Source organism: Pseudophryne corroboree, chromosome 3, assembly GCF_028390025.1.
Source record: "Pseudophryne corroboree isolate aPseCor3 chromosome 3, aPseCor3.hap2, whole genome shotgun sequence".
Lineage (NCBI taxonomy): Eukaryota > Metazoa > Chordata > Amphibia > Anura > Myobatrachidae > Pseudophryne > Pseudophryne corroboree.
The window spans coordinates 27881222-27907323 of record NC_086446.1 but is presented as its reverse complement, the minus strand read 5'-3'; the positions used below and the strand labels follow the sequence as shown (position 1 = coordinate 27907323).

The 26102-nt window shown below is 48.2% G+C and overlaps 1 protein-coding gene across 1 annotated transcript in view; it reads right to left on the bottom strand.

The window, feature by feature from the left end:
- Window positions 1-2683: 2683 nt before the first annotated feature.
- LOC135054578 (oocyte zinc finger protein XlCOF7.1-like) overlaps window positions 2684-26102 on the bottom strand; it is a 194725-nt gene continuing 171306 nt past the window's right edge. The window contains exons 5-7 of the mRNA XM_063957736.1: window positions 22023-22120; window positions 21406-21850; window positions 2684-4540 (exon numbers count right to left, since the gene is read on the bottom strand). Of these exons, the coding sequence (XP_063813806.1) occupies window positions 3564-4540; window positions 21406-21850; window positions 22023-22120 (1520 nt within the window). The 3' untranslated portion in view covers window positions 2684-3563. The remainder of the gene's footprint in view (window positions 4541-21405; window positions 21851-22022; window positions 22121-26102) is intronic.

The following is a 26102-nucleotide window of genomic DNA, read 5'->3' as shown; positions in this document are numbered from 1 at the left end:
GTGATGTGTGTGTAGTTTGCTGCACCGTGCCATGATTCATAGTGACTCTCTCAAGTCATTGCAATTAAATATATTAAAGTTACAGTGTTTTTTTAAAGAACTGTGTATTATTGTTTTACTTGGTTATTTGTTTACTTTAGCATTTTTACAGAAATCCAATTTAAATAAAAAAAATCTGATTTAACTGTAAAAAAAAATCAAATTTAAATAAATTTTAAAAATCTGATTTTTTTTTAGACACCATGGCCCTCATTCCGAGTTGTTCGCTCGGTATTTTTCATCGCATCGCAGTGAAATTCCGCTTAGTACGCATGCGCAATGTTCGCACTGCGACTGCGCCAAGTTATTTTGCTATGAAGAAAGTATTTTTACTCTCGGCTTTTTCTTCGCTCCGGCGATCGTAGTGTGATTGACAGGAAATGGGTGTTACTGGGCGTTTTAGGGGCGTGTGGCTGAAAACGCTACCGTTTCCGGAAAAAACGCAGGAGTGGCCGGAGAAACGGTGGGAGTGTCTGGGCGAACGCTGGGTGTGTTTGTGACGTCAACCAGGAACGACAAGCACTGAACTGATCGCACAGGCAGAGTAAGTGTGGAGCTACTCTAAAACTGCTACGAGGTTTGTGATCGCAATATTGCGAATACATCGGTCGCACTTTTAAGAAGCTAAGATTCACTCCCAGTAGGCGGTGGCTTAGCGTGTGTAACTCTGCTAAATTCGCCTTGCGAGCGATCAACTCGGAATGAGGGCCCATGTACAGAGATATACACCACCCGTAGCACCAGGGACACCACACATACGACAGTCCTTATCCCTCACTGGTGATGTGTCCTAATGGTGTGTGACTGAGCTTTTATCTCTCTTTAGCACATACCTCTCTGATATACCTGTTATATCCTCCCATTGCTCTGGTCACCTGCCCCCTGCAGCATATAATAGGTATTACATACACAGATATATACACATACTGGGGACACCATCAGGAGCACCAGGGACACCCACATATAGGACAGTCCTTACCCCTCACTGGTGATGTGTCCTGATGGTGTGTGACTGTGCTTTTATCTCTCTCTAGCACATACCTCTCTGATATACCCGTTATATCCTCCCATTGCTCTGGTCACCTGCCCCCTGCAGCATATAATAGGTATTACATACACAGATATATACCGTATATACTCGAGTATAAGCCGACCTTTTCAGCACATTTTTCTATGCTGAAAAGGCCCCCCTCGGCTTATACTCGAGTCAACGGCTGCAGCAGACGCCGTGGGCTGTGTGGGCGTCCGTTGCAGCCGGCTCCAGGGACAGACACTAGAGGTCATTATTGACCTCTAGTGTCTGTGCGGCGTTGCTATGGGAGAGACGTCATGACGTCTCTCCCATAGAGATGATCGGGTGCCGGGAAGCGGGTGCCGGGAAGCGGGCGCCGGCGCGGGCAGCCAGACGGAGCGGCGACCAGACGGAGCGGGTGGACAGATGAAGCGGCGGCCAGACGGAGCGGGTGGACAGATGGAGCAGCGGCCAGACGGAGCGGAGCAGCAGAAGAAGCGGTCGGGAAGCAGGAGCGGGGCAGTGGTAAGTATTGTTTTAGTGTATGTTTGTGTGTTTGTAAGCTGCAACGGGGGCACAGTAACAGGGGGCAAAGAAAGGGGGCACAACAACTACTGGGGGCAAAGAAAGGGGGCACAACAACTACTGGGGGCAAAGAAAGGGGGCACCACAACTACTGGGGCAAAGAAAGAGGGGTCATAACTACTGTGGGCAATGAAAGAGAGGGCATAACTACTGGGGGCAATGAAAGAGAGGGCATAACTACTGGGGGCAATGAAAGAGAGGGCATAACTACTGAGGGCAATGAAAGAGGGGGCACAACTACTGGGGGCAAAGAAGGGGCATAACTACTGGGGGCAAAGCAACGGGGGCATGTTTTTATCTGGCACTGTGGGGAGATATCTGTCACTGGGGGTATATGTGGCACTGGGGGCACAACCCTAGAAACAAACATTACACCCTGGCAACAAGCATAACACCTACCGCATGAAATCCCTGGCAACGAGCATGACACCCTGAGCATGAAAACCCCTGGCACCGTGTATTTCCCACCCTAGGCTTATACTCGAGTCAGTAATTTTTCCCAGTTTTTTGTGGTAAAATTAGGTGCCTCGGCTTATATTCGGGTCGACTTATACTCGAGTATATACGGTACACATACTGGGGACACCACCCGGAGCACCAGGGACACCACATATAGGACAGTCCTTACCCCTCACTGGTGATGTGTCCTGATGGTGTGTGACTGAGCTTTTATCTCTCTCTAGCACATACCTCTCTGATATACCTGTTATATCCTCCCATTGCTCTGGGCACCTGCCCCCTGCAGCATATAATAGGTATTACATACAGATATATACACATAGTGGGGACACCACCCGGAGCACCAGGGACACCACATATAGGACAGTCCTTACCCCTCACTGGTGATGTGTCCTGATGGTGTGTGACTGTGCTTTTATCTCTCTCTAGCACATACCTCTCTGATATACCTGTTATATCCTCCCATTGCTCTGGTCACCTGCCCCCTGCAGCATATAATAGGTATTACATACACAGATATATACACATACTGGGGACACCATCAGGAGCACCAGGGACACCACATATAGGACAGTCCTTACCCCTCACTGGTGATGTGTCCTGATGGTGTGTGACTGAGCTTTTATCTCTCTCTAGCACATACCTCTCTGATATACCTGTTATATCCTCCCATTGCTCTGGTCACCTGCCCCCTGCAGTATATAATAGGTATTACATACAGATATATACACATACTGGGGACACCATCAGGAGCACCAGGGACACCACATATAGGACAGTCCTTACCCCTCACTGGTGATGTGTCCTGATGGTGTGTGACTGAGCTTTTATCTCTCTCTGGCACATACCTCTATGATATACCTGTTATATCCTCCAATTGCTCTGGGCACCTGCCCCCTGCAGCATATAATAACATACACAGATATATACACATACTGGGGACACCACAAATAGGACAGTCCTTACCCCTCACTGGTGATGTGTCCTAATGGTGTGTGACTGAGCTTTTATCTCTCTCTAGCACATAACTCTCTGATATACCTGTTATATCCTCCCATTGCTCTGGTCACCTGCCCCCTGCAGCATATAATAGGTATTACATAGAGGGGAGGAGGTTGGTGGCAGGAACTTGTGTCAGGTCTGATATTATGGTCTATTATTAGATGAGAGCACTCTGTTACTGCCTTGACCCCTGTACCTAGTGTCTACACACTGCAGAATAAAAAATTACAAATATAAAAACAAAAAATATGACAATTACAGCAAGGACAGTAATACAAGCTATGATTATTCACCTTCTGGGTCATGAAACAGAGGTCAATGAAGCACCCAGGTCAGAAGAAATACTATTCTTAATTAAGTTTTTCTAGAAATAAATTTCACTTGTAAACACATTTCTCCAGTGTAAAGGAAGTATTTGTGAACCATCTCATTTCTAACATTTCCAACAATCAGAACTTGACAACAGCTAATCTGCATGACTTCTCTGATGATTAATTAGATCTGATTTACATGAAAAACATTTCCCACAGTCAAAACATGGAAATGGTCTCTCGCCTGTGTGACTTCTTTGATGTGTAACAAGACTTGATGTTTGTGTGAAACATTTCCCACAGTCAGAGCATGAAAATGGCCTCTCACCTGTGTGACTTCTCTGATGTGTAACAAGATTTGATTTACATGAAAAACATTTCCCACACTCAGAGCATGGAAATGGTCTCTCACCTGTGTGACTTCTCTGATGGCTAACAAGATGTGGTTTACATGAAAAACATTTCCCACACTCAGAGCATGGAAATGGCTTCTCACCTGTGTGACTTCTCTGATGCCTAACAAGATGTGATTTCTGTGCAAAACATTTTCCACATTCAGAGCATGGAAATGGCATCTCACCTGTGTGACTTCTCTGATGTATAACAAGCTGTGATTTTCGTGTATAACATTTCTCACACTCAGAACATGGAAATAGCTTCTCACCTGTGTGATGTTTCTGATGGTCAACAAGAGATGATTTCAATGTAAAATATTTCCCACAGTCAAAACATGCAAATGGCTTCTCACTTGTTTTAAGTCTCTTCTTCTTATGTCTAACAAGAGATGATTTTTTTGAAAAACATTTCCCACACTCAGTGCATGGAAACGAACTCTCACATGCCTTAGCTGGCTGATGGGTAATAAGCTTTGTGTTCTCTGTAGAGCATTTGGCATCTATAAAAGAGGGACATATTTTATCTACTCTAAGAGCTGTACTTGATGTACCAGGAGAACGTTCCTCATTAGAAGTAGGATCAGATGATACATCTGCACTGTGAGGTACTGGATGTATAATTGGGGTATTGAGGTTTTTTCCCCCCAGAGAATCTTGTTTGATGTCATCATCTTCTATTTCAAAAACTGGAGAAAAGATTAGATTTTCCTTCGAGATATTCCTGCCGTTACATCCATCTGCTGGGAATAAAACAATTATATAAATGATTCCCCATAAAAGGAGATTTATGGTAAATTTACCATTGTTAAATCTTTCTGCGAGGTACATTGGTTCCACAGGGAAAACATTGGGGTGTAGAGTGGATCTTAATCAAGGCACCAACAGGCTAAAGCTTTAGACTGTCCCAGGATGCATTGGGGCCTCCTCTATAACCCCGCCTCCAGGCACTGTGAGCTCAGCTGTGTTAACCAGTACAATGCAGGAGCAGGTAAAAGAGAAGGCAGATGATAGTCACATAGAACCACGTTCTCACGACAGAAGGGACTAGCGCCTAATGCCATACAAACCTATAGAAGCTAGGTGCGTCAGGGTGGGCGCCTGTGGAACCAATGTACCTCGCAGAAAGAGGTTTAACAATGGTAAGTCTACCATAAATCTCCTTTTCTTCAGCGGGGTACATTGGTTTCCACAGGGAAAACATTGGGGATGTCCTAAAGCAGTTCCTCATGGGAGGGGATGTGCCGTAGCGGGTATGAGAACCCGGCGCCCAAAGGAAGCATCCTGGGAGGCGGAAGTATCAAAGGCATAGAACCTAATGAACGTGTTCACTGAGAACCACATAGCAACCTTGCACAATTGTTCAGTGGATGCGCCTCGGTGGACCGCCCAAGAAGGTCCAACAGTCCAAGTAGAATGGGCTTTAATAGCAGAAGCTGGAAGACCAGCCTGTGCATATGCTTGTGCAATCACCATTTTAATCCATCTGGCCAATGTTTGCTTCTTCACAGGCCAGTCACGTTTGTAAAAAACAAAAACTACAAAGAGGGTATCTGACCTCCTAATAGAGGCAGTCCTCTCCACGTAACACATGCAAAGACCACTCTTTGGAGGACAAAACAGAAGAGACAAAAGCCAGAACCAAAATCTCTTGGTTAGGATGGAAAGATGACACCACCTTAGGTAGATAACCAGGGCGAGTTCTAAGAACTGCCCAGTCTCGGTGAAAAATCAGAAAGGGTGGATGACAGGACAAAGCACCTAAGTCCGACACCCTCCTAGCAGAGGCAATAGCCAGTAAAAACACGACCTTAAGCGTAAGACATTTAAGGTCCACAGACTCAAGAGGTTCAAATGGAGACTCTTGTAAGGCATTTAAGACAACAGACAGATCTCATGGAGCCACAGGAGGGACATAGGGAGGCTGAATCCTTAAAACGCCCTGAGTGAAAGTATGAACATCAGGAATAGACGCAATTTTCTTCTGAAACTACACCGACAAGGCAGAAAATAGGAATTTAATACCTACCGGTAAATCCTTTTCTCCTAGAGGATGCTGGGGACTCCAAAAGGACCATGGGGTATAGATGGGATCCGCAGGAGACATGGGCACACTATAAGACTTTGAATGGGTGGAAACTGGCTCCTCCCTCTATGCCCCTCCTCCAGACCTCAGTTATAGGAACTGTGCCCAGGGAGATGGACTTTGAGGAAAAGGATTTTTGTTAACCAAGGGTGAGCTACACACCAGATCCCACCACAACACACCGTACAACATGGCTTTTAAGCAATACCAGTTAACAGCATGAACCAAAAACAGCAACAAGCTGAATATAACTAATACACAACCTCCGTGTAACAGAAGCAATAACTATCAATACTACTGCAAAAACAGTCCGCACAGGGACGGGCGCCCAGCATCCTCTATGGACTAGGAGAAAAGGATTTACCGGTAGGTACTAAAATCCTATTTTCTCTTACGTCCTAGAGGATGCTGGGGACTCCAAAAGGACCATGGGGTCTATAGCAAAGCTCCAGACGGGGCGGGAGAGTGCAGACGACTTTGCAGCACTGATTGAGCAAACATGAGGTCCTCATAAGCCAGGGTATCAAACTTGTAGAACTTAGCAAAAGTGTTTGAACCCGACCACGTAGCTGCTCGGCAAAGTTGAAGCGCCGAGACTCCTCGGGCAGCCGCCCAAGATGAGCCCACCTTCCTGGTAGAATGGGCTTTCACCGACTTCGGCAACGGTAATCCAGCCGTAGAATGAGCATGCCGAATCGTATTACAGTTCCAGCGGGCAATAGTCTGCTTGGAAGCAGGAGCAGGATGCCAAGCAGGAGCAGGACGCCAAGGCCAAAAGCATGACCACTTTCCAAGTGAGAAATTTCAGCTCAACATGTCGCAAAGGTTCAAACCAGTGAGACATAAGAAATTGCAACACCACGTCAAGATCCCACGGTGCCACGGGTGGCACAAACGGAGGATGGATGTGCAGTACTCCCTTCACGAAAGTCTGAACCTATGAAAGGGCGGCCAATTCTTTTTGAAAGAAAATAGATAAAGCCGAAATCTGCACTTTAATGGAACCTAATTTCAGGCCTGCATCCACACCTGCCTGCAAAAAATGGAGGAAACGACCCATCTGAAACTCCTCCATAGGAGCCTTCTTGGCTTTACACCAAGACACATACTTTCTCCAAATACGGTGATAATGCTTCGCCGTGACCTCCTTTCTAGCCTTAAGGAGAGTGGGGATGACTTCCCTGGGAATACCCTTTCGAGCTAGGATTTGGCGTTCAACCTTCACGCCGTCAAACGCAACCGCGGTAAGTCCTGGAAGATGCACGGCCCCTGCAGTAACAGATCCTCTCTGAGAGGAAGAGGCCAGGGATCTTCTATGAGCAATTCCTGAAGATCCGGATACCAGGCCCTCCGTGGCCAATCTGGAACAATGAGTACCGCCTGAACCCTTGTTCTTCTTATAAACTTTTGGAATGAGTGGAAGTGGAGGGAACACATATACCGACTGAAACACCCACGGAGTTACCAGGGCGTCCACTGCACTGGCTTGAGGGTCCTTCGACCTGGAACAATATCTCTGAAGCTTCTTGTTGAGGCGAGACGCCATCATGTCTATTTGAGGAATTCCCCAACGACTTGTCACTTCTGCAAAAACCTCGTGATGAAGACCCCACTCTCCTGGATGGAGATCGTGTCTGCTGGGGAAATCTGCTTCCCAGTTGTCCACGCCCGGAAGGAAGACCGCTGAGAACTTTTGTGGCCTCCGCCATCACCGCTCTGCTCTTTGTTCCGCCCTGGCAGTTTATGTACGCCACCGCCGTTACATTGTCTGACTGAATCAGGACAGGTAGACCTCGAAGAAAGTGTTCCGCTTGCAGAAGGCCGTTGTAGATGGCTCTTAATTCCAGAATGTTTATGTGCAGACAAGCTTCCTGGCTTGACCATTTTCCCTGGAAATTTTTTCCCTGTGTGACTGCTTCCCAGCCTCGGAGACTTGCATCCGTGGTCACCAGGACCCAATCCTGGATCCCGAACCTGCGTCCCTCTAGGAGGTGAGAACTTTGAAGCCACCACAGGAGAGATATTCTGGTCCTGGAAGATATAGACTTATTTTCCAGTGCATGTGCAGGTGAGACCTGGACCACTTGTTCAACAGGTCCCACTGAAATACCCGGGCATGAAACCTGCCAAATGGAATCATAAGCTACAACCATCTTCCCCAGCACCCGAGTGCATTGATGAATCGACACTCTTGCCGGTTTCAGAATCTCCTTGACCATGGTCTGGATTTCCAGAGTTTTTTCCGCTGGGAGAAACACTCTCTGCAGTTCTATGTCCAGGATCATGCCCAAGAAAGACCGCCGAGTTGTCGGAATCAACCGTGACTTTGGCAAATTTAGAATCCAACCATGTTGTTGCAGAACTGTCAGGGACAGTACCACGTTTCTTAGCAACTGCTCCTTTGATCTTGCCTTTATCAGGAGATCGTCCAAGTACGGGATAATTGTGACACCCTGCTTGCGTAGGAGTACCATCATTTCCGTCATTACTTTGGTGAAGACCCTCGGGGCCGTGGATAGACCAAACGGCAACGTCTGAAATTGGTAATGACAATCCTGAACTGCAAACCTCAGGAAAGCTTGGTGTGGAGGATATATTGGAACATGTAAGTAGGCATCTTTTATGTCGACTGACACCATAAAATCCCACCCTTTCAGACTGGAGATCACTGCTCGAAGAGATTCCATCTTGAACTTGAAAGTTTTCAAATACAGATTGAGGGATTTTAGGTTCAGGATCGGTCTGACCGAGCCATCCGGCTTTGGTACTGTTAGGGTCTCCTGCCCTGTGCTGCCACGTCGTCATGGCAACCGGGAGACAAGTGCTAGTGGAGTAACCTGAGCGCAGCTGATACTCCGGTTCGGGTCTTTTGCTGTGCAGTGGTTATAGGCTCTGTGCACGGCAGGGGATCCGGTGCTGGTTTTTGTGCTCACAGTCTGTGAGGTCTGAGTGGGGCGTGGACAGCACCTGCTTTATAAGGCCTCTTTTCAGGGTAAGCAGATGCTGCTGAATCTTTGTTGGTTAGTCAGTTCATGAAAGTTAGCCAGTACTGTGTAGCTTTGTATTTGTTTGTTGCTTACTGCAAATAGGCCTGGGGATTTGGTATTACACTCTGCCAATCCAGACCTAGCAGTAAGACTGGAGTCAGTCGTTTAGCTTGCTGGGGTTCTGTTACTACTCTGTGAACTTAGCAAGTTTGCGGCTGTATTCTAAGACTTGCCTGTCTAATCCTGTCTCACTGTGCTAGGTGTCAGGGGTCAGTTTAGTGGCAGTAAGCTAAAACCTGTGCACTGCAAGTGAGAAATAGGATTGTGGAGACTCTCCTTGTGTCTATCATTCCATCTCTGACAAAGGAGTTTACTGCCACACCCGTTGGTAACCCTTTAGGGTTTTGCTGTTGCCCTTAGCAACAGCATTTCGGGTTCTCTACGTATTAAAACACAACATCTTGCTTTTTCCATCTGTGCAGTTCTAATACAAGGGAGATACCCAATTCCTTAGCCTCTGGGCTTCTCTGTTCACTTTGTGTGTATTTTGTTACCCTATTACCTTCTGTGTACGTTATGTCATATTCCCCAGTTTGTCTGTGAGTCCATTTGTTTTGCATAACAGTTCAAACACCAGTACTTTCCTGCAGGCACTGGTGTGCATAACATATTCAGCAGCCTAATACTCCTGTTGAAATTTTGTGGGAATATGGAGCATACCCCTCAAAATACGTTGCAACAGGTGGTCGATCAGGTGCAGGTCCTGACTCGACAATTTAATGATTTGTCCATTAAAATGCACACCTCCCAGGCTGCTGGCGGAGCTCCCGCAGCAGCAGCACCTGCAGGGGTTAAGGAGCCGAAAGTAAATCTCCCGGATCGTTTTTCTGGAGATCGCTCGCAGTTCTTTTGTTTCAAGGAGAGCTGCAAGCTATACTTCCGGCTTAGGCCTCAGTCTTCTGGGTCGGAGATTCAGCGGGTGGGCATAGTGATTTCCTTGCTACAAGGAGACCCACAGGTCTGGGCATATGGGTTGCAGCCTGACTGTCCGTCGCTTAAAAGTGTTGATGTTTTTTTTACGGCACTGGGCATGTTGTATGATGACCCTGACAAGACGGCCTCAGCCGAGGCTCAGATTTCGATCCTTAAGCAAGGGCGAAGGCCAGTTGAGGTTTACTGTACGGAGTTTCGGAGGTTGGCCCATGATACCCAGTGGAATGACCCAGCCCTGAGACACCAGTACCGAAGAGGTCTTTCTAACCAGATAAAGGACCAACTGGTACAATATCCCTTGCCTGATAGCTTGGATCAGCTCATGCAGTTATCCATCCGGGTGGATAGACGGCTGAGAGAGCGTAGGCTTGAAAGGGAGACTGGGATTTCCTTCCTTCCCAAGGGAACCTCAGACTCTGAGGAATTTTCTGAGGAGCCTATTCAGATTGGGGCTACCCGCCTCTCCTCGCGTGAGAAGACGCGGAGGAGACAGCAGGGGTTGTGTTTGTACTGTGGGAATAAAGGTCATGTGGTAGTATCATGCCCAGAAAAGCCGGAAAACTTCAGGTCCTGAGGGTGATGGGAAATATCCTGTCAGGCCAGAAGTCAGAATTTCCCAAGAAGACTTTTATCATTCCGGTGACCTTGAAGATCCTCGGTCAAACTGTCAAGACTGAGGCCTTTGTGGACAGTGGGGCCGACGGGGTTTTTATGGACCGCCAATTCGCCCTGAAACACTCTGTTCCCTTAGTACCCTTGGCATCGGAAATTGAGATTTGTGGGTTAAACGGGGAACCATTATCCCAAGGTAAAATTACCTCTTGCACTAGCCAGATTTCTTTGTTTATTGGAGCCACACACTCTGAAAAATTGTCCTTTTATGTGACTGTCTGTACTTTTGCCCCATTGGTGTTGGGGTTACCCTGGTTAAGGGCCCACAATCCTCAATTTGACTGGGTCTCTGGGGAGATTCTTAGTTGGGGTACTGATTGTTTCAGGAGTTGCTTGAGCCTTCCAGTCAGGCTCTCGCAGCTAAGTTTGCCAGGATTGCCAGGGTGTTATGCAGATTTTGCGGACGTGTTCTCCAAAAAAGTTGCAGAGGTACTACCTCCCCATCGCCCCTATGACTGTGCCATTGATTTGTTGCCAAATGCTAAGCTTCCCAAGAGCAGGTTGTACTCCCTGTCACGTCCTGAGACTCAGGCTATGGCAGAGTACATTCAGGAGAACTTGGCTAAGGGATTTATCAGACCTTCACAGTCTCCAGTTGGGTCGGGGTTCTTCTTCGTGGGTAAAAAGGACGGTTCGTTGCGACCCTGCATCGACTTCAGGGAATTGAACCGTATCACGATTAAAAACTCATACCCACTGCCTCTCATTTCGGTCTTGTTTGACCAGCTTCGTACTGCCACCATTTTTTCTAAGATTGACCTACGCGGTGCGTACAATCTAATCCGAATAAGAGAGGGGGATGAATGGAAGACTGCCTTTAATACCCACTCAGGGCATTATGAATATTTGGTGATGCCTTTTGGGCTCTGTAATGCCCCGGCAGTCTTCCAGGATTTCATGAATGATGTGCTCAGGGAATATTTGGATAGATTCTTAGTTGTATACTTAGATGACATCCTAATCTTCTCCCATTCCCTGGAGGAACATCGGAAGCATGTACGCTGAGTCCTCCAGAAACTCAGAGACCACCGGCTTGGGGCGAAGCTGGAGAAGTGCGAATTTGAAGTTCAGCAAATCGCATTTCTAGGATATATTATCTCCCCAGAAGGTTTCCAAATTGAGGGTTCCAAGGTACAGGCAGTCCTGGATTGGGTGCAGCCCACTAGTTTGAAGGCGCTTCAGCGTTTCCTGGGCTTTGCGAATTTTTATAGACGATTTATCGCTGGAATTTCGTCTATAGTGGCGCCCTTGGTGGCACTCACTAAGAAAGGGGCGGATGTTGCTCACTGGTCTTGTGAGGCTAAAGCGGCTTTTGCCCGTCTCAAAAGGGCATTTGTTTCGGCCAAGGTGCTGCGACACCCAGATCCAGAGCGTCCTTTTGTGGTGGAGGTGGATGCCTCTGAGATGGGTATTGGGGCAGTGCTTTCTCAGATGGGAGTGTCTGATAATCGCCTTCATCCCTGTGCTTACTTTTCCCGTAAATTTTCGCCTGCCGAGATGAATTATGACGTGGGTAACCGGGAATTGTTGGCTATTAAGGATGCACTCGAGGAGTGGAGACACTGGCTTGAGGGGGCTAAGTTTGTGGTCTCAATTCTCACTGACCATAAGAATCTGGCATATTTAGAGTCAGCGAAGCGTCTCAATGCCAGGCAGGCACGATGGGCTTTGTTTTTTGCTCGCTTTAATTTTTTGATAACATATCGCCCTGGGTCAAAAAACATCAAGGCTGATGCGCTCTCGCGGAGTTTTGCTCCAATCCAGGAGACCACCGAGGAGCCGTTGCCCATTGTTTCCCCATCATGTATTAAAGTGGGCATTACCCAGGACCTCTTATCATTAGTCCTTAGAGCACAGGAGCAGGCTCCTCCAGACCTTCCGGTAGGTCTTTTGTTTGTGCCTCCTAGGTTAAGACAGCGAGTGTTCCTGGAATTCCATGCCAAGAAGTCGGCAGGTCACCCGGGTATTGCCAGAACTCGGGAGTTGCTATCTAGGGCGGTGTGGTGGCCCTCGGTGGCTAAGGATGTGGATCAGTGGGTTCGGGCATGTGACATCTGTGCCCGAAATAAGACTCCTAGAGGGGTTCCTGTTGGCCCATTACATCCACTCTCTATCCCATCTAAGCCATGGACCCACATTTCAATGGATTTTGTGGTGGACTTGCCCAAATCCTCGGGGATGACAGCCATCTGGGTTGTCGTTGACAGGTTTTCAAAGATGGCGCACTTCGTTCCACTGGTTGGGCTGCCATCAGCCAGACGCCTGTCTGAATTATTTATGCTGCATGTTGTGCGTCTCCACGGGTTGCCACTTGATGTGGTCTCTGACCGCGGATCCCAGTTTGTGGCCAAATTCTGGAGGGCATTTTGTTCCGATCTCCAGATTTCTGTCAGCTTGTCGTCAGGCTACCATCCGCAGTCTAATGGGCAGACTGAAAGGGTGAACCAGTCCTTGGAGCAGTTCCTCAGGTGTTATGTCTCCAAGTGTCAGACTGATTGGGTTGCTCATCTGTCCATGGCGGAGTTTGCCTATAACAACGCGGCTCACTCTGCTACAGGGATCTCTCCCTTCCTTTGTGTGTATGGGCATCATCCTAAGGCCAATTCTTTTGTCCCCCTGGACTCCACGCCTGGTGGTTCCTCTGTGGTTTCGGTCCTTAGAGGTATTTGGCGGAAAGTGAAGAAAGCCCTTGTGTCTGTGTCATTAGTGACCAAAAGGGTTTTTGATAAGCGGAAAAGACCCTGCAGCTTCAAATTAGGAGACTTCGTCTGGTTGTCTACCAAGAATTTGAAGTTGAGACAGCCATCTCATAAGTTAGGGCCCCGGTTCATCGGCCCTTATAAGATCACCAGGGTTATCAATCCGGTGGCATTTCAGTTAGATCTGCCCCGTTCTTTGGGTATCAATAAAACATTTCATTGTTCCCTTTTAAAACGGGCGATTAGTAATCCTTCTTCCAGTGGAAGACCTTCCCCTCTTCTGATACGTGGCCAGAGGGAGTTTGTTGTTGAAAGGATTCTTGACTCCAAGGTGGTTCGGGGTCGGCTGTCATTTTTGGTGCACTGGAAGGGGTATGGCCCGGAGGAGCGGTCGTGGGTGCGCAGTTGTGATCTTCATGCCCCCAGACTGATACGCTCTTTCTTCTCGCAGTTCCCCGATAAACCCGGTGGTAGGGGTTCTTTGACCCCTCGTCAGAGGGGGGGTACTGTTAGGGTCTCCTGCCCTGTGCTGCCACGTCGTCATGGCAACCGGGAGACAAGTGCTAGTGGAGTAACCTGAGCGCAGCTGATACTCCGGTTCGGGTCTTTTGCTGTGCAGTGGTTATAGGCTCTGTGCACGGCAGGGGATCCGGTGCTGGTTTTTGTGCTCACAGTCTGTGAGGTCTGAGTGGGGTGTGGACAGCACCTGCTTTATAAGGCCTCTTTTCAGGGTAAGCAGATGCTGCTGAATCTTTGTTGGTTAGTCAGTTCATGAAAGTTAGCCAGTACTGTGTAGCTTTGTATTTGTTTGTTGCTTACTGCAAATAGGCCTGGGGATTTGGTATTACACTCTGCCAATCCAGACCTAGCAGTAAGACTGGAGTCAGTCGTTTAGCTTGCTGGGGTTCTGTTACTACTCTGTGAACTTAGCAAGTTTGCGGCTGTATTCTAAGACTTGCCTGTCTAATCCTGTCTCACTGTGCTAGGTGTCAGGGGTCAGTTTAGTGGCAGTAAGCTAAAACCTGTGCACTGCAAGTGAGAAATAGGATTGTGGAGACTCTCCTTGTGTCTATCATTCCATCTCTGACAAAGGAGTTTACTGCCACACCCGTTGGTAACCCTTTAGGGTTTTGCTGTTGCCCTTAGCAACAGCATTTCGGGTTCTCTACGTATTAAAACACAACATCTTGCTTTTTCCATCTGTGCAGTTCTAATACAAGGGAGATACCCAATTCCTTAGCCTCTGGGCTTCTCTGTTCACTTTGTGTGTATTTTGTTACCCTATTACCTTCTGTGTACGTTATGTCATATTCCCCAGTTTGTCTGAGAGTCCATTTGTTTTGCATAACAGTTCAAACACCAGTACATTCCTGCAGACACTGGAGTGCATAACAGTTCTGACACCAGTACTTTCCTGCAGGCACTGGTGTGCATAACAGGTACGACAAATAGGCTTGAATAAAACCCTTCTCCCCGTTGAGACGGGGGTACCGTGACAATGACACGCTGTTGACACAGCTTTTGTATCACAGCACGCACTACTTCCCTTTCTGGGATAAAAACTGGCAAGGCTAATTGAAAAATCGGTGGGGGGGCACATCTTGAAACTCCAGATTGTACCCTTGGGACACTATGTCTAACACCCAAGGATCAATGCCCGTGTGAAACCAGACCTGACTAAAGAGTTGGAGGCGCACCCCCACCGGTACGGACTCCCGTAGAGGAGCCCCAGTGTCATGTCGCGGACTTGGCAGAAGCCGGGGAGGACTTCTGCTCCTGGGAGCCTGGCACAGCAGGCGACCTTTTTCCCCTTCCTCTACCTTTAGAGGCAAGGAAGGGTGACCCTCTTCTTTTTTTGTATTTATTAGGCCGAAAGGATTGCATCTGATAATGCGGCGTATTTTTCTGTTGTGCAGGGAACATAAGGAAGAAAGGATGACTTACCCGCTGTAGCTGTAGACACCAGGTCAGCGAGGCCGTCACCAAACAAGACACTACCTTTATATGGGAGAGCTTCCATAGCTTTCTTAAAGTCTGCATCAGCATTCCATTGATGTACCACAGCGCTCTCCTGGCCGAGACTGCCATGGCATTGACCCTTGATCCCAAGAGGCCAATATCCCTTGCCGCATCCTTTAGGTAAGCTGCAGCGTCCCTGATATAACAGAGACTCAAAAGAATGCTATCCCTATCCAGGGTATCCATGTCAGATGCCAAATTATCTGCTCACTTACCAATAGCACTACTCACCCATGCCGACGCCACGGCAGGTCTGAGCAGCGCACCCGTAGTGACATAAATGGATTTTCAGGTCGTTTCCTGCTTACGATCTGCAGGGTCCTTAAGGGCAGCAGTGTCAGGAGACGGAAGCGCCACCTTCTTGGACAGTCGTGATAGAGCCTTGTCCACACTGGGAGATGACTCCCACTTTTTCCCATCGTCAGAGGGGAAAGGATTTGCCATTAGAATTCTCTTGGGAATCTGCCACCTTTTGTCAGGAGATTCCCAAGCTTTTTCACAAAGAGTGTTTAGCTCATGAGAGGGGGGATACGTCACCTCAGGCTTTTTTCCCTTATACAAACAAACCCTTGTATCAGGAACAACAAGTACCTCTGAAATATGTTAAACGTCCTTAATTGCCACAATCATGTACTGAATACTCTTAACCAGTTTCGGATTTAAACTGGCCTCACTATAGTCGACACTGGAATCAGAGTCCGTGTCAGTATAAGTATCCGCCATCTGGGTAAATGAACGCTTTTGTGACCCTGAGGGGGTCCGGACCGGAGACAAGGCGTCTTCCATGCATTTTCTCCACGTTTGTGTCTGAGAATCAGATTCATCTAGCCTTTTAGTCAATAACGCCACATTTGCATTCAATGTACTCAACATATCCACCCAATCAGCAGTCGGTGGTGCCGACAGAGTTACTCCCAGCGCCTTATCCTCCCCCACAGCAACCTCCTCCGGGGAGGAGCACTCAGCCTCAGACATGTCGACACACACGTACTGACACGCACCAACACACTGGCAACAGGAGACAGACCCACGGAAAGCCTGTTAGAGACACACAGAGGGAATTCACCAGCTCACACCCCAGCGCCTATCCTGGTACTGAGAGCAAATACACACGGCCTCATACCTGTTTGCGCTGTTAACCTCAATGGGTAATCGCACCAAATTACTGTGCGCCCTCCCCCGTTTTGCTCCCTGTTACTTGTGCAGGAGAGTGGAGGTCCGTCCCAGCGTCTCTGCATCCTGTGTAAGAGAAAATGGCGCTGGTAAGCTGTGAGGGTCACTGAAGTCTTCTATTCTTCTTTATACTCACCCGACTTCTTTCTTCTGGCTCTGTGAGGGGGTTGATGGCGCGGCTCCGGGAACAAGCAGCTAGGCGCACCAAGTGATCGAACCCTCTGGAGCTAATGGTGTCCAGTAGCCTAAGAAGCAGAGCCTTTAACTCAGAAGTAGAACTGCTTCTCTCCCCTCACTCCCATGAAGCAGGGAGCCTGTAGCCAGCTGGTCTCCCTGAAAATAAAAAACCTAACATAAAGTCTTTTCAGAGAAACTCAAGAGAGCTCCCCTAGTGTGTGTCCAGTCTCTCTGGGCACAGAATCTAACTGAGGTCTGGAGGAGGGGCATAGAGGGAGGAGCCAGTTCACACCCATTCAAAGTCTTATAGTATGCCCATGTCTCCTGCGGATCCAGTCTATACCCCATGGTCCTTTTGGAGTCCCCAGCATCCTCTAGGACGTAAGAGAAATATGAACCTTGAGAGAGGCCAGACGAAGGCCTATTGCAGAAAAGCCCAAAGCCTAGAAGGTCTGAATGAATAGGCATCATAATTCTTAGCAGCACACCATGTGAAGTAAGAGATCCAGACCCTGTAATAAATCCGTGCAATAGCCAGTTTGTGGGCATTCAACATAGTTTTGAATAACCACCTCAGAGAATCCCTTGGCCCTCAGGAGTGAAGCTTCAAGAGCCACGCCGTCAAAGCCAGCCTGGCCAGGTCCGGATAGACACAAGGGCCCTGAACGAGGATATGTGGGCGTTGAGGAAGTAGAAGAGGATGCTCTATTGATAGACCCTGCAGGTCTGAGAACCAAAGCCATCTGGGCGAATAGAAGTAGTATTCCTCTTTCTTGCTTGAACTTCTGTAGTATCCTGGGCAGGAGTGACACAGGAGGGAACATGTATGGCAGCCGAAAGTTCCATGGAATTGTCAGTGCATCCACGAATGCTGCTTGAGGATCCCTTGTCCAAAACCTTGTGATTGTGTTGAGATGCCATCAGGTCTACACCTGGTAGGCCCCACTTGTCCACTAGGAGTTGAAAGACTTACGGATGAAGACTCCACTCTCCGGCGTGAACGTCCTGACGACTGAGGAAATCCGCTTCCCAGTTGAGGACTCCGGGGATGAACACTGCCGATATTGCTGGCAGATAGCGTTCCGCCCAACAGAGGATTTTTGATACTTCCAGCATTGCCATGCGGCTTAAAGTGCCGCCTTGATGATTTATGTACGCCACCGTGGTGGCATTGTCTGATTGTACTTGAACAGGCCTGTTCTGTACTAGAGGCAGGGCCAGTTTCAACGCATTGAACACCGACCGCAATTCCAGAATGTTTATCGGGAGGAGAGACTCCTCCCTGGTCCACCGACCCTGGAGAGAGTGTTGCTCCAACACCGCACCCCAACCCTGCATACTGGCATCTGTTGTCAGGAGTACCCAGTTGGAGATCCAGAAGGAATGGACCCTGCTCAACTGGTGGTCCTGTAGCCACCAGCTCAGTGACAGACGAACCTCCAGAGTCAAGGAGATCATGTGAGACCTGATCCGATGAGGCAGGCCGTCCGAACTTGGAAAGGATTAACCTCTGCAGAGTGCAGGAATGAAATTGAGCATACTCTACCATGTCGAAAGCTGTCAACATGAGGCCTAGTACTTGCATCGCTGAGTGTATCAACACTCTTGGGCGAGAGAGGAAATATCTGATCCTGTCCTGAAGTTTCAGGACTTTCTCTGAAGGCAAAAACAATCATTGGTTGTGTGTGTCTAGTAGTGTCCCCAGGTGCACCATGCTCCGAGCAGGGACCAGCAAGGACTTTTTCCAGTTGATGAGCCACCCGTGGGCTCATAGGAATTGGACCGTCAGTTCCAGATGACTGAGGAAAACATCTCGGGAGTTCACCAGGATCAGCAAGTCGCCCAGATATGGCAGGATCCCGATTCCCTGATGGTGGAGAAGAGCCGTCATCACGGCCATGACCTTGGTGAAGATCCGAGGGGCCGTCGCCATTCCAAAAGGCAGTGCCTGGAATTGATAATGTAGGTTGCCAATAGCAAACCGCAGATATTGCTGATGCGACATAGCAATAGGTATGTGCAGGTAAGCATCCTGTATGTTCAGGGATACCATATAGTCTTCGGGTTCCATGGCCAGCACTACAGAGCGCAGAGTTTCCGTACGGAATTTGGACACTCTCACAAACTTGTTCAATGATTTGAGGTTGAGTACAGGCCGGAAGGACCAATTTGGCTTCGGAACTAGAAATAGGGTCGAATAGTATCCATTGCCACTCTGAGACAGAGGTACCGGTACTACCACTCCTGTATCCAGGAGGGATTGCACAACCAAGTGTAAAGCTTGCGCTTTTAACGGATCCGCAGGGATAACCATTGTGCAAAACTGGCGAGGGGGACGTCTCTTGAAAGAGATTGCGTACCCGTGAGAGACAACTTCCTGCCCCAGGCATCCGAAGTGGTCTTTAACCATGCCTGGGCGAACTGCAGAAGTTGTCCTCACACCATGGGTTCCCCAAGGGGGAGGCCCGCCCCGTCATGCGGCAAGCTTGACTTATTTGGAAGCAGGCTGACGGACGGCCCAAGATTGTTTAGATTTAGGCTTAATGGTTTTGGAAGCACGAGTCTGTTGCGGATACGCTTTCCCTGGAGGTCGAAAGGAACGAAAGGTGGTACTCTTAGCCTTCAGAGCAGAAGGATTAGTATTTGGTAGACACGCAGTCTCTGCAGTAGTAAAGTCAGTTACAATCTTGTTCAGATCCTCCCCAAATAGGATGTCTCCCTTAAATAGGGAGGTGTGCATGAGGAGCAATGGCGCACAGCTGCAGTGCTGTGCGCTACCTTGGTGAAGACTGATGTCTTCTGCCGCCGATTTTCAGGACCATTTCTTGCTTCTGGCTCTGTAAGGGGGCCGGCGGCGCGGCTCTGGGACTGGACTCCGAGGCTGGGCCTGTGTTCGATCCCTCTGGAGCTAATGGTGTCCAGTAGCCTAAGAAGCCCAAGCTGGCTGCAAGCAGGCAAGTTCGCTTCTTCTCCCCTTAGTCCCTCGTAGCAGTGAGCCTGTTGCCAGCAGGTCTCACTGAAAATAAAAAACCTAAATCTAACTTTCTTTCTAGGAAGCTCAGGAGAGCCCCCTAGTTTGCATCCAGCTCGGCCGGGCACAAAGATCTAACTGAGGTCTGGAGGAGGGTCATAGGGGGAGGAGCCAGTGCACACCAGGTAGTCCTAAAGCTTTCTATTTGTGCCCAGTCTCCTGCGGAGCCGCTATTCCCCATGGTCCTTACGGAGTTCCCAGCATCCACTAGGATGTCAGAGAAATTGCGTTTATCACTAGAATCCCAATGCTTCCATCAGATCTGCCAATTGAATCTAATTGCGTACAATTTCCAATTAGAGTAAGTTTTGGAACGGCAATACCTCAGCGCACTCATCCGTCGCAGCAGGCGAGACCTGTGTAAGAAGCCATCTATAGCAGTGTGGTGAGGATTCACATATTTGTTATAAGGGAAGTTGTGGTAGACTTACCATTGTTAACTCTCTTTCTGCGAAGAATATAGGGGGTCATTCCGAGTTGATTACTCGCTGCCGATTTTCGATCAGTTAAAAAAATGGCAAAACTGCGCATGCATATGCTCTGCAATGCCCACGCACGTCGTACGGGTGCAAAGGGCATCGTTGCTGTGAAATGCTTCTAACCCATTCTCACAGAAGGTCGCAAGGAGATTGTCAGGAAGAGGGCGTTTGTGCATGGCAACTGACCATTTTCTGGGAGTAGTAGGGAAAACGCAGGCGTGTCCAGGCGTTTGCAGGGCAGGTATCGGATGTCAATTCTGGGATCTTCGACGCTAGAATCAGGATATAGCAGACAACTAATACAATATAATCTGCAATTTACACAATTCTCAACTATCGCTGTCTGATGAGACAGGTAGAATACTTAAGTGTATGTAAAAACCAGTCCTGTTCAGGCGATTTTACAGGGAGACCTTGGCCAGCAATCCCGGAGACCTGCTGCTGCTATGCTGTTAAGATGGCTGCCCGGATCTCTGTGAGGGAAGTGGGAGAGGGTAAGGCAGCTCAAAGGCGGGAAATCTGCAGTAGATGGTGCCCAGAGCCGGAGGAGGGGCTACAGGTCATGCAGCAAGGCTTACTAAAACATGTGTTAATACACTTGACCTATGCCCTTATGCCCTGGTGGTCTCCCCAGACCGCGGAAGGAACGCGATTTAATGGCGGGCCCCGCTTGGAGACTCTCTTACCTGCCTCCCGTTAGCAGCCACGCGTTCCCGGAGAGCAGTCCATGGTTGTGCCTGCGGACGTCCTCAGGGCAAGTACACTGGTAAGCCAACGGAAGTATGCGGCGCCGCTTGGGAGGTGTTGGAGCTGCAGCTCAATGAAAAAAGTCAAATTCAGTTGAAAAATAATAAGCTTTCAGTGCTGTCCAGTGCAGCCCCCCTGTATAGTGACCTGCTCTGCAGGCACCAACTTCAAACCTGAGCTCACAGTACATGGAGGCGGGGTTATAGAGGAAGGACCCAATACATTCTGGGACAACTTCAGCTTTACCTGTTGGTACCTGGATCCAGGTCCACTCTACACCCCAATGTTTTCCTGTGGAAACCTATGTACTCTGCTGTGAGTAATATATAAACATTCATTAAAGACTTAGACGACACTCTTTAATTGTCTGATTGCATTTTCCAAGTCTTGTATAAATGAAGGACGGATCTAGTGTCCACCTCTAATAAAATTTACAAATGTACAAACTGCTCACCAACAGAGGAGGGTGCAAGATGAGAGATTGCTGTAGTGTCTGAGCAAGAATATGTGACTCTGTTCTGTAATAAGTGCTTATTACTCACCTGTGCTGATATCTGTAGGGATTTCCTCCTCCTTACACTGCTGATCACCCCTCACATACGTCTCTTCTTCTCCCTCTATATCTTCTGCCTTTATATCAGTCACATACGTCTCTTCTTCTCCCTCTATATCTTCTGCCTTCATATCAGTCACATACGTCTCTTCTTCTCCCTCTATATCTTCTGCCTTCATATCAGTCACATACGTCTCTTCTTCTCCCTCTATATCTTCTGTCTTCATATCAGTCACATACGTCTCTTCTTCTCCCTCTATATCTTCTGCCTTCATAACAGTCACATAAGTCTCTTCTTCTCCATCTATATCTTCTGCCTTCATATCAGTCACATACGTCTCTTCTTCTCCCTCTATATCTTCTGCCTTCATATCAGTCACATATGTTTCTTCTCCCTCTATATCTTCTACCTTGATATCAGTCAGACCGTCAGCCTAAATAACCCAGAAAACAATAAAATGACACTTGGTTAATGGTTAATTTCACAAATGAAGATTAAACAGTAGAATATTAGAGTATAAAACACACACTGATGTTCTATAGATTATATAGTGAAAAGTTGCTTTGTTATTTCTGATATTTGAAGAAATCCTAAATCCCACCTACCTGATCCTCCTGTGGGATCCTGGGCTTCTCCTCTGTACAATCCTGGGAATACAGAGGACGGGGACATCTCTCTGGGGTATCTCTGTTACTAGGTCCATCTGTAGGAGACACACAGTGACTGAGTATAGTGTATATATGTGATTATCAGATGATGTGTGTATATAGGGGCCCCCATACCTGCTCTCCCCTGTACAATACATGACAGTCTCCTCTTACCCAGTGATGTGAGGGGCCGGTGATTCTCCATCATCACGTCCTTGTACAGACCCCTGTGTTCCTCTATATACTCCCCCTCCTGCATGGAGAGATAGACAGTGACATCCTGACACCTTATAAGAACCTGACACACACAATGATACAGTCATCATCCAGACACATCCCCTGGTGTTACTGTATAATGTCCCATTCCCAGCAGTCACCTCTCCAGTCATCACCCAGACACATCCCCTGGTGTTACTGTATAATGCCCCATTCCCAGCAGTCACCTCTCCAGTCATCACCCAGACACATCCCCTGGTGTAACTGTATAATGTCCCATTCCAAGCAGTCACCTCTCCGGTCATCACCCGGACACGTCCCCTGGTGTTACTGTATAATGTCCCATTCCCAGCAGTCACCTCTCTAGGCATCACCCAGACACATCCCCCGGTGTTACTGTATAATGCCCCATTCCCAGCAGTCACCTCTCCAGTCATCACCCAGACACATTGCCTGGTGTTACTGTATTACTGTATAATGTCCAGCTGAATGATCTTGTTGGTGAGTTCCAGGATCTTCTGGTCATTGTGTCTCTCAAGTATCAGTGAGTGAGGTGGAGGCACCGTATATGGGGCCCTGGGTCCTGCTAATCATACACACACATGCTGCAGGGTCACTACATTTCATGTGCTCCTATTGTGAGGGGGCCGTACATCATACAGACACTGCAGGCTGCTCCTCCTGTACAACAATAATAATAAAAATAATAATAACAGCACACCACAGGCTGCTCCCTCTGTATAATAATAATAATAATTACAGGACACCACAGGCTGCTCCCCCTGTATAATAATAACAACAGGACACCACAGGCTGCTCCCCCTGTATAATAATTACAGGACACCACAGGCTGCTCCCCCTGTATAATAATTACAGGACACCACAGGCTGCTCCCCCTGCATAATAATCACAGGACACCAAAGGCTGCTCTCCCTGAATAATAATTACAGGACACCACAGGCTGCTCTCCCTGAATAATAATTACATGACACCACAGGCTGCTCCACCTGTATAATAATCACAGGACACCACAGGCTGCTCTCCCTGAATAATAATTACAGGACACCACAGGCTGCTCCCGCTGTATAATAATTACAGGACACCATAGGCTGCTCCCCCTGAATAATAATTACAGGACACCACAGGCTGCTCCCCCTGAATAATAATTACAGGACACCACAGGCTGCTCCCCCTGAATAATAATTACAGAACACCAAAGGCTGCTTTTCTTGAATAATAATTACAGGACACCACAGGCTGCTCCCCCTGAATAATAATTACAGAACACCAAAGGCTGCTTTTCTTGAATAATAATTACAGGACACCACAGGCTGCTCCCCCTGAATAATAATTACAGGACACCAGAGGCTGCTCCCCCTGAATAATAATTACAGGACACCAAAGGCTGCTTTCCTTGAATAATAATTACAGGACACCAAAGGCTGCTCTCCCTGAATAATAATTACAGGACACCACAGGCTGCTCTCCCTGAATAATAATTACAGGACAGCACAGCCTTTTCCTCCTGAATAATAATTACAGGACACCAGAGGCTGCTCCCCTTTAATAATAATTACAAGACACCACAGGTTGCGCTCCCTTTATAACCATAACAGGACACGACAGGCTGCTCCACCTGTATAATAATTATAGGACACCACAGGCTGCTCCCCCCTGTATAACATATAACAGGACACCACATGCTGCTCCACCTGTATAGTAGGACACCGCAGGCTGCTCTCCCTGTATAATAATAGTTACAGGACTCCGCATGCTGCCCCCCCGTATAGTAAGACGCAATTACCGGATCTCGACGGACACTGGGAGGCTGCAGGAAGCTATGAAAACTCACTTCCTGTATGTGGAACGCATAGCCCAGAAGTAAGGTGGCACAGGCCGAAAGTAGAATATGATTGGCACAGGCTGCTTCCTGGTGACTGGCCCCCTCCCCTCCTACACCCTGGCCACAGCACCGCCTCTATAATGCATATTACAATACATGTCCTAAGTGCAGGAGGCCGGCGGCCATTTTCGTGTAGATCAGTCCAGCAGAAGCCGCCGCAATAGGTTCCCTGGCCGTTTAGTGACGTCAGGGGCGGGGGCCATTTTCCCCTGGTCTGAGCTCCGCCTTCCTTCTATCATTCCCACGAAGGCAGCAGGAGCAGAGAGCAGCCATTGCTGTGTCTGGCAGCAGGTAATGATATTATTATTATTGTTATTCTATAGGCTGAGCAGCTCTGGTGTCAGGTTGCTGTACTACAGGGGGAGCAGCCTCTGGTGCCTTGTTATAGTGCAGCTGGAGCAGCCCCTGGTGCTGCATTATTCCTGTACAGGTGGCTGACACTTTAGTGTCCTACTACTGTAATACAGGTCGCCCAGACCCCGCTGTTACTATAATACAGGTGACGCAGACTCTGCTGTTACTATAATACAGGTGGTGCAGACCCCGCTGTTACTATAATACAGGTGACGCAGACCCCGCTGGTACTATAATACAGGTGGCACAGACCCCGCTGTTACTATAATACAGGTGACACAGACCCCGCTGGTACTATAATACATGTGGCACAGATCCTGCTGCTACTGTAATACATGTGGTGCAGACCCCGCTGTTACTGTAATACATGTGACACAGACCCCGCTGGTACTATAATACATGTGACACAGACCCCGCTGGTACTATAATACAGGTGATGCAGACCCCGCTGGTACTATAATACAGGTGGCGCAGACCCCGCTGTTACTATAATACAAGTGGCGCAGACCCCGCTGTTACTGTAATACATGTGACACAGACCCCGCTGGTACTATAATACAGGTGGCGCAGGCTCCGCTGTTACTATAATACATGTGGCACAGACCCCGCTGTTACTGTAATACATGTGACACAGACCCCGCTGGTACTATAATACATGTGACACAGACCCCGCTGGTACTATAATACATGTGACACAGACCCCGCTGGTACTATAATACATGTGACACAGACCCCGCTGTTACTGTAATACATGTGGCACAGACCCCGCTGGTACTATAATACATGTGACACAGACTCCGCTGGTACTATAATACATGTGACACAGACTCCGCTGGTACTATAATACATGTGACACAGACCCCGCTGTTACTGTAATACATGTGGTGCAGACCCCGCTGGTACTATAATACATGTGACACAGACTCCGCTGGTACTATAATACATGTGACACAGACTCCGCTGGTACTATAATACATGTGACACAGACCCCGCTGTTACTGTAATACAGGTGGCACAGACCCCGCTGTTACTGTAATACAAGTGGCGCAGACCCCGCTGTTACTGTAATACATGTGACACAGACCCCGCTGGTACTATAATACAGGTGACGCAGGCTCCGCTGTTACTATAATACATGTGGCACAGACCCCGCTGTTACTGTAATACATGTGACACAGACCCCGCTGGTACTATAATACATGTGACACAGACCCCGCTGGTACTATAATACATGTGACACAGACCCCGCTGGTACTATAATACATGTGACACAGACCCCGCTGTTACTGTAATACATGTGGCACAGACCCCGCTGGTACTATAATACATGTGACACAGACTCCGCTGGTACTATAATACATGTGACACAGACTCCGCTGGTACTATAATACATGTGACACAGACCCCGCTGTTACTGTAATACATGTGGTGCAGACCCCGCTGGTACTATAATACATGTGACACAGACTCCGCTGGTACTATAATACATGTGACACAGACTCCGCTGGTACTATAATACATGTGACACAGACCCCGCTGTTACTGTAATACAGGTGGCACAGACC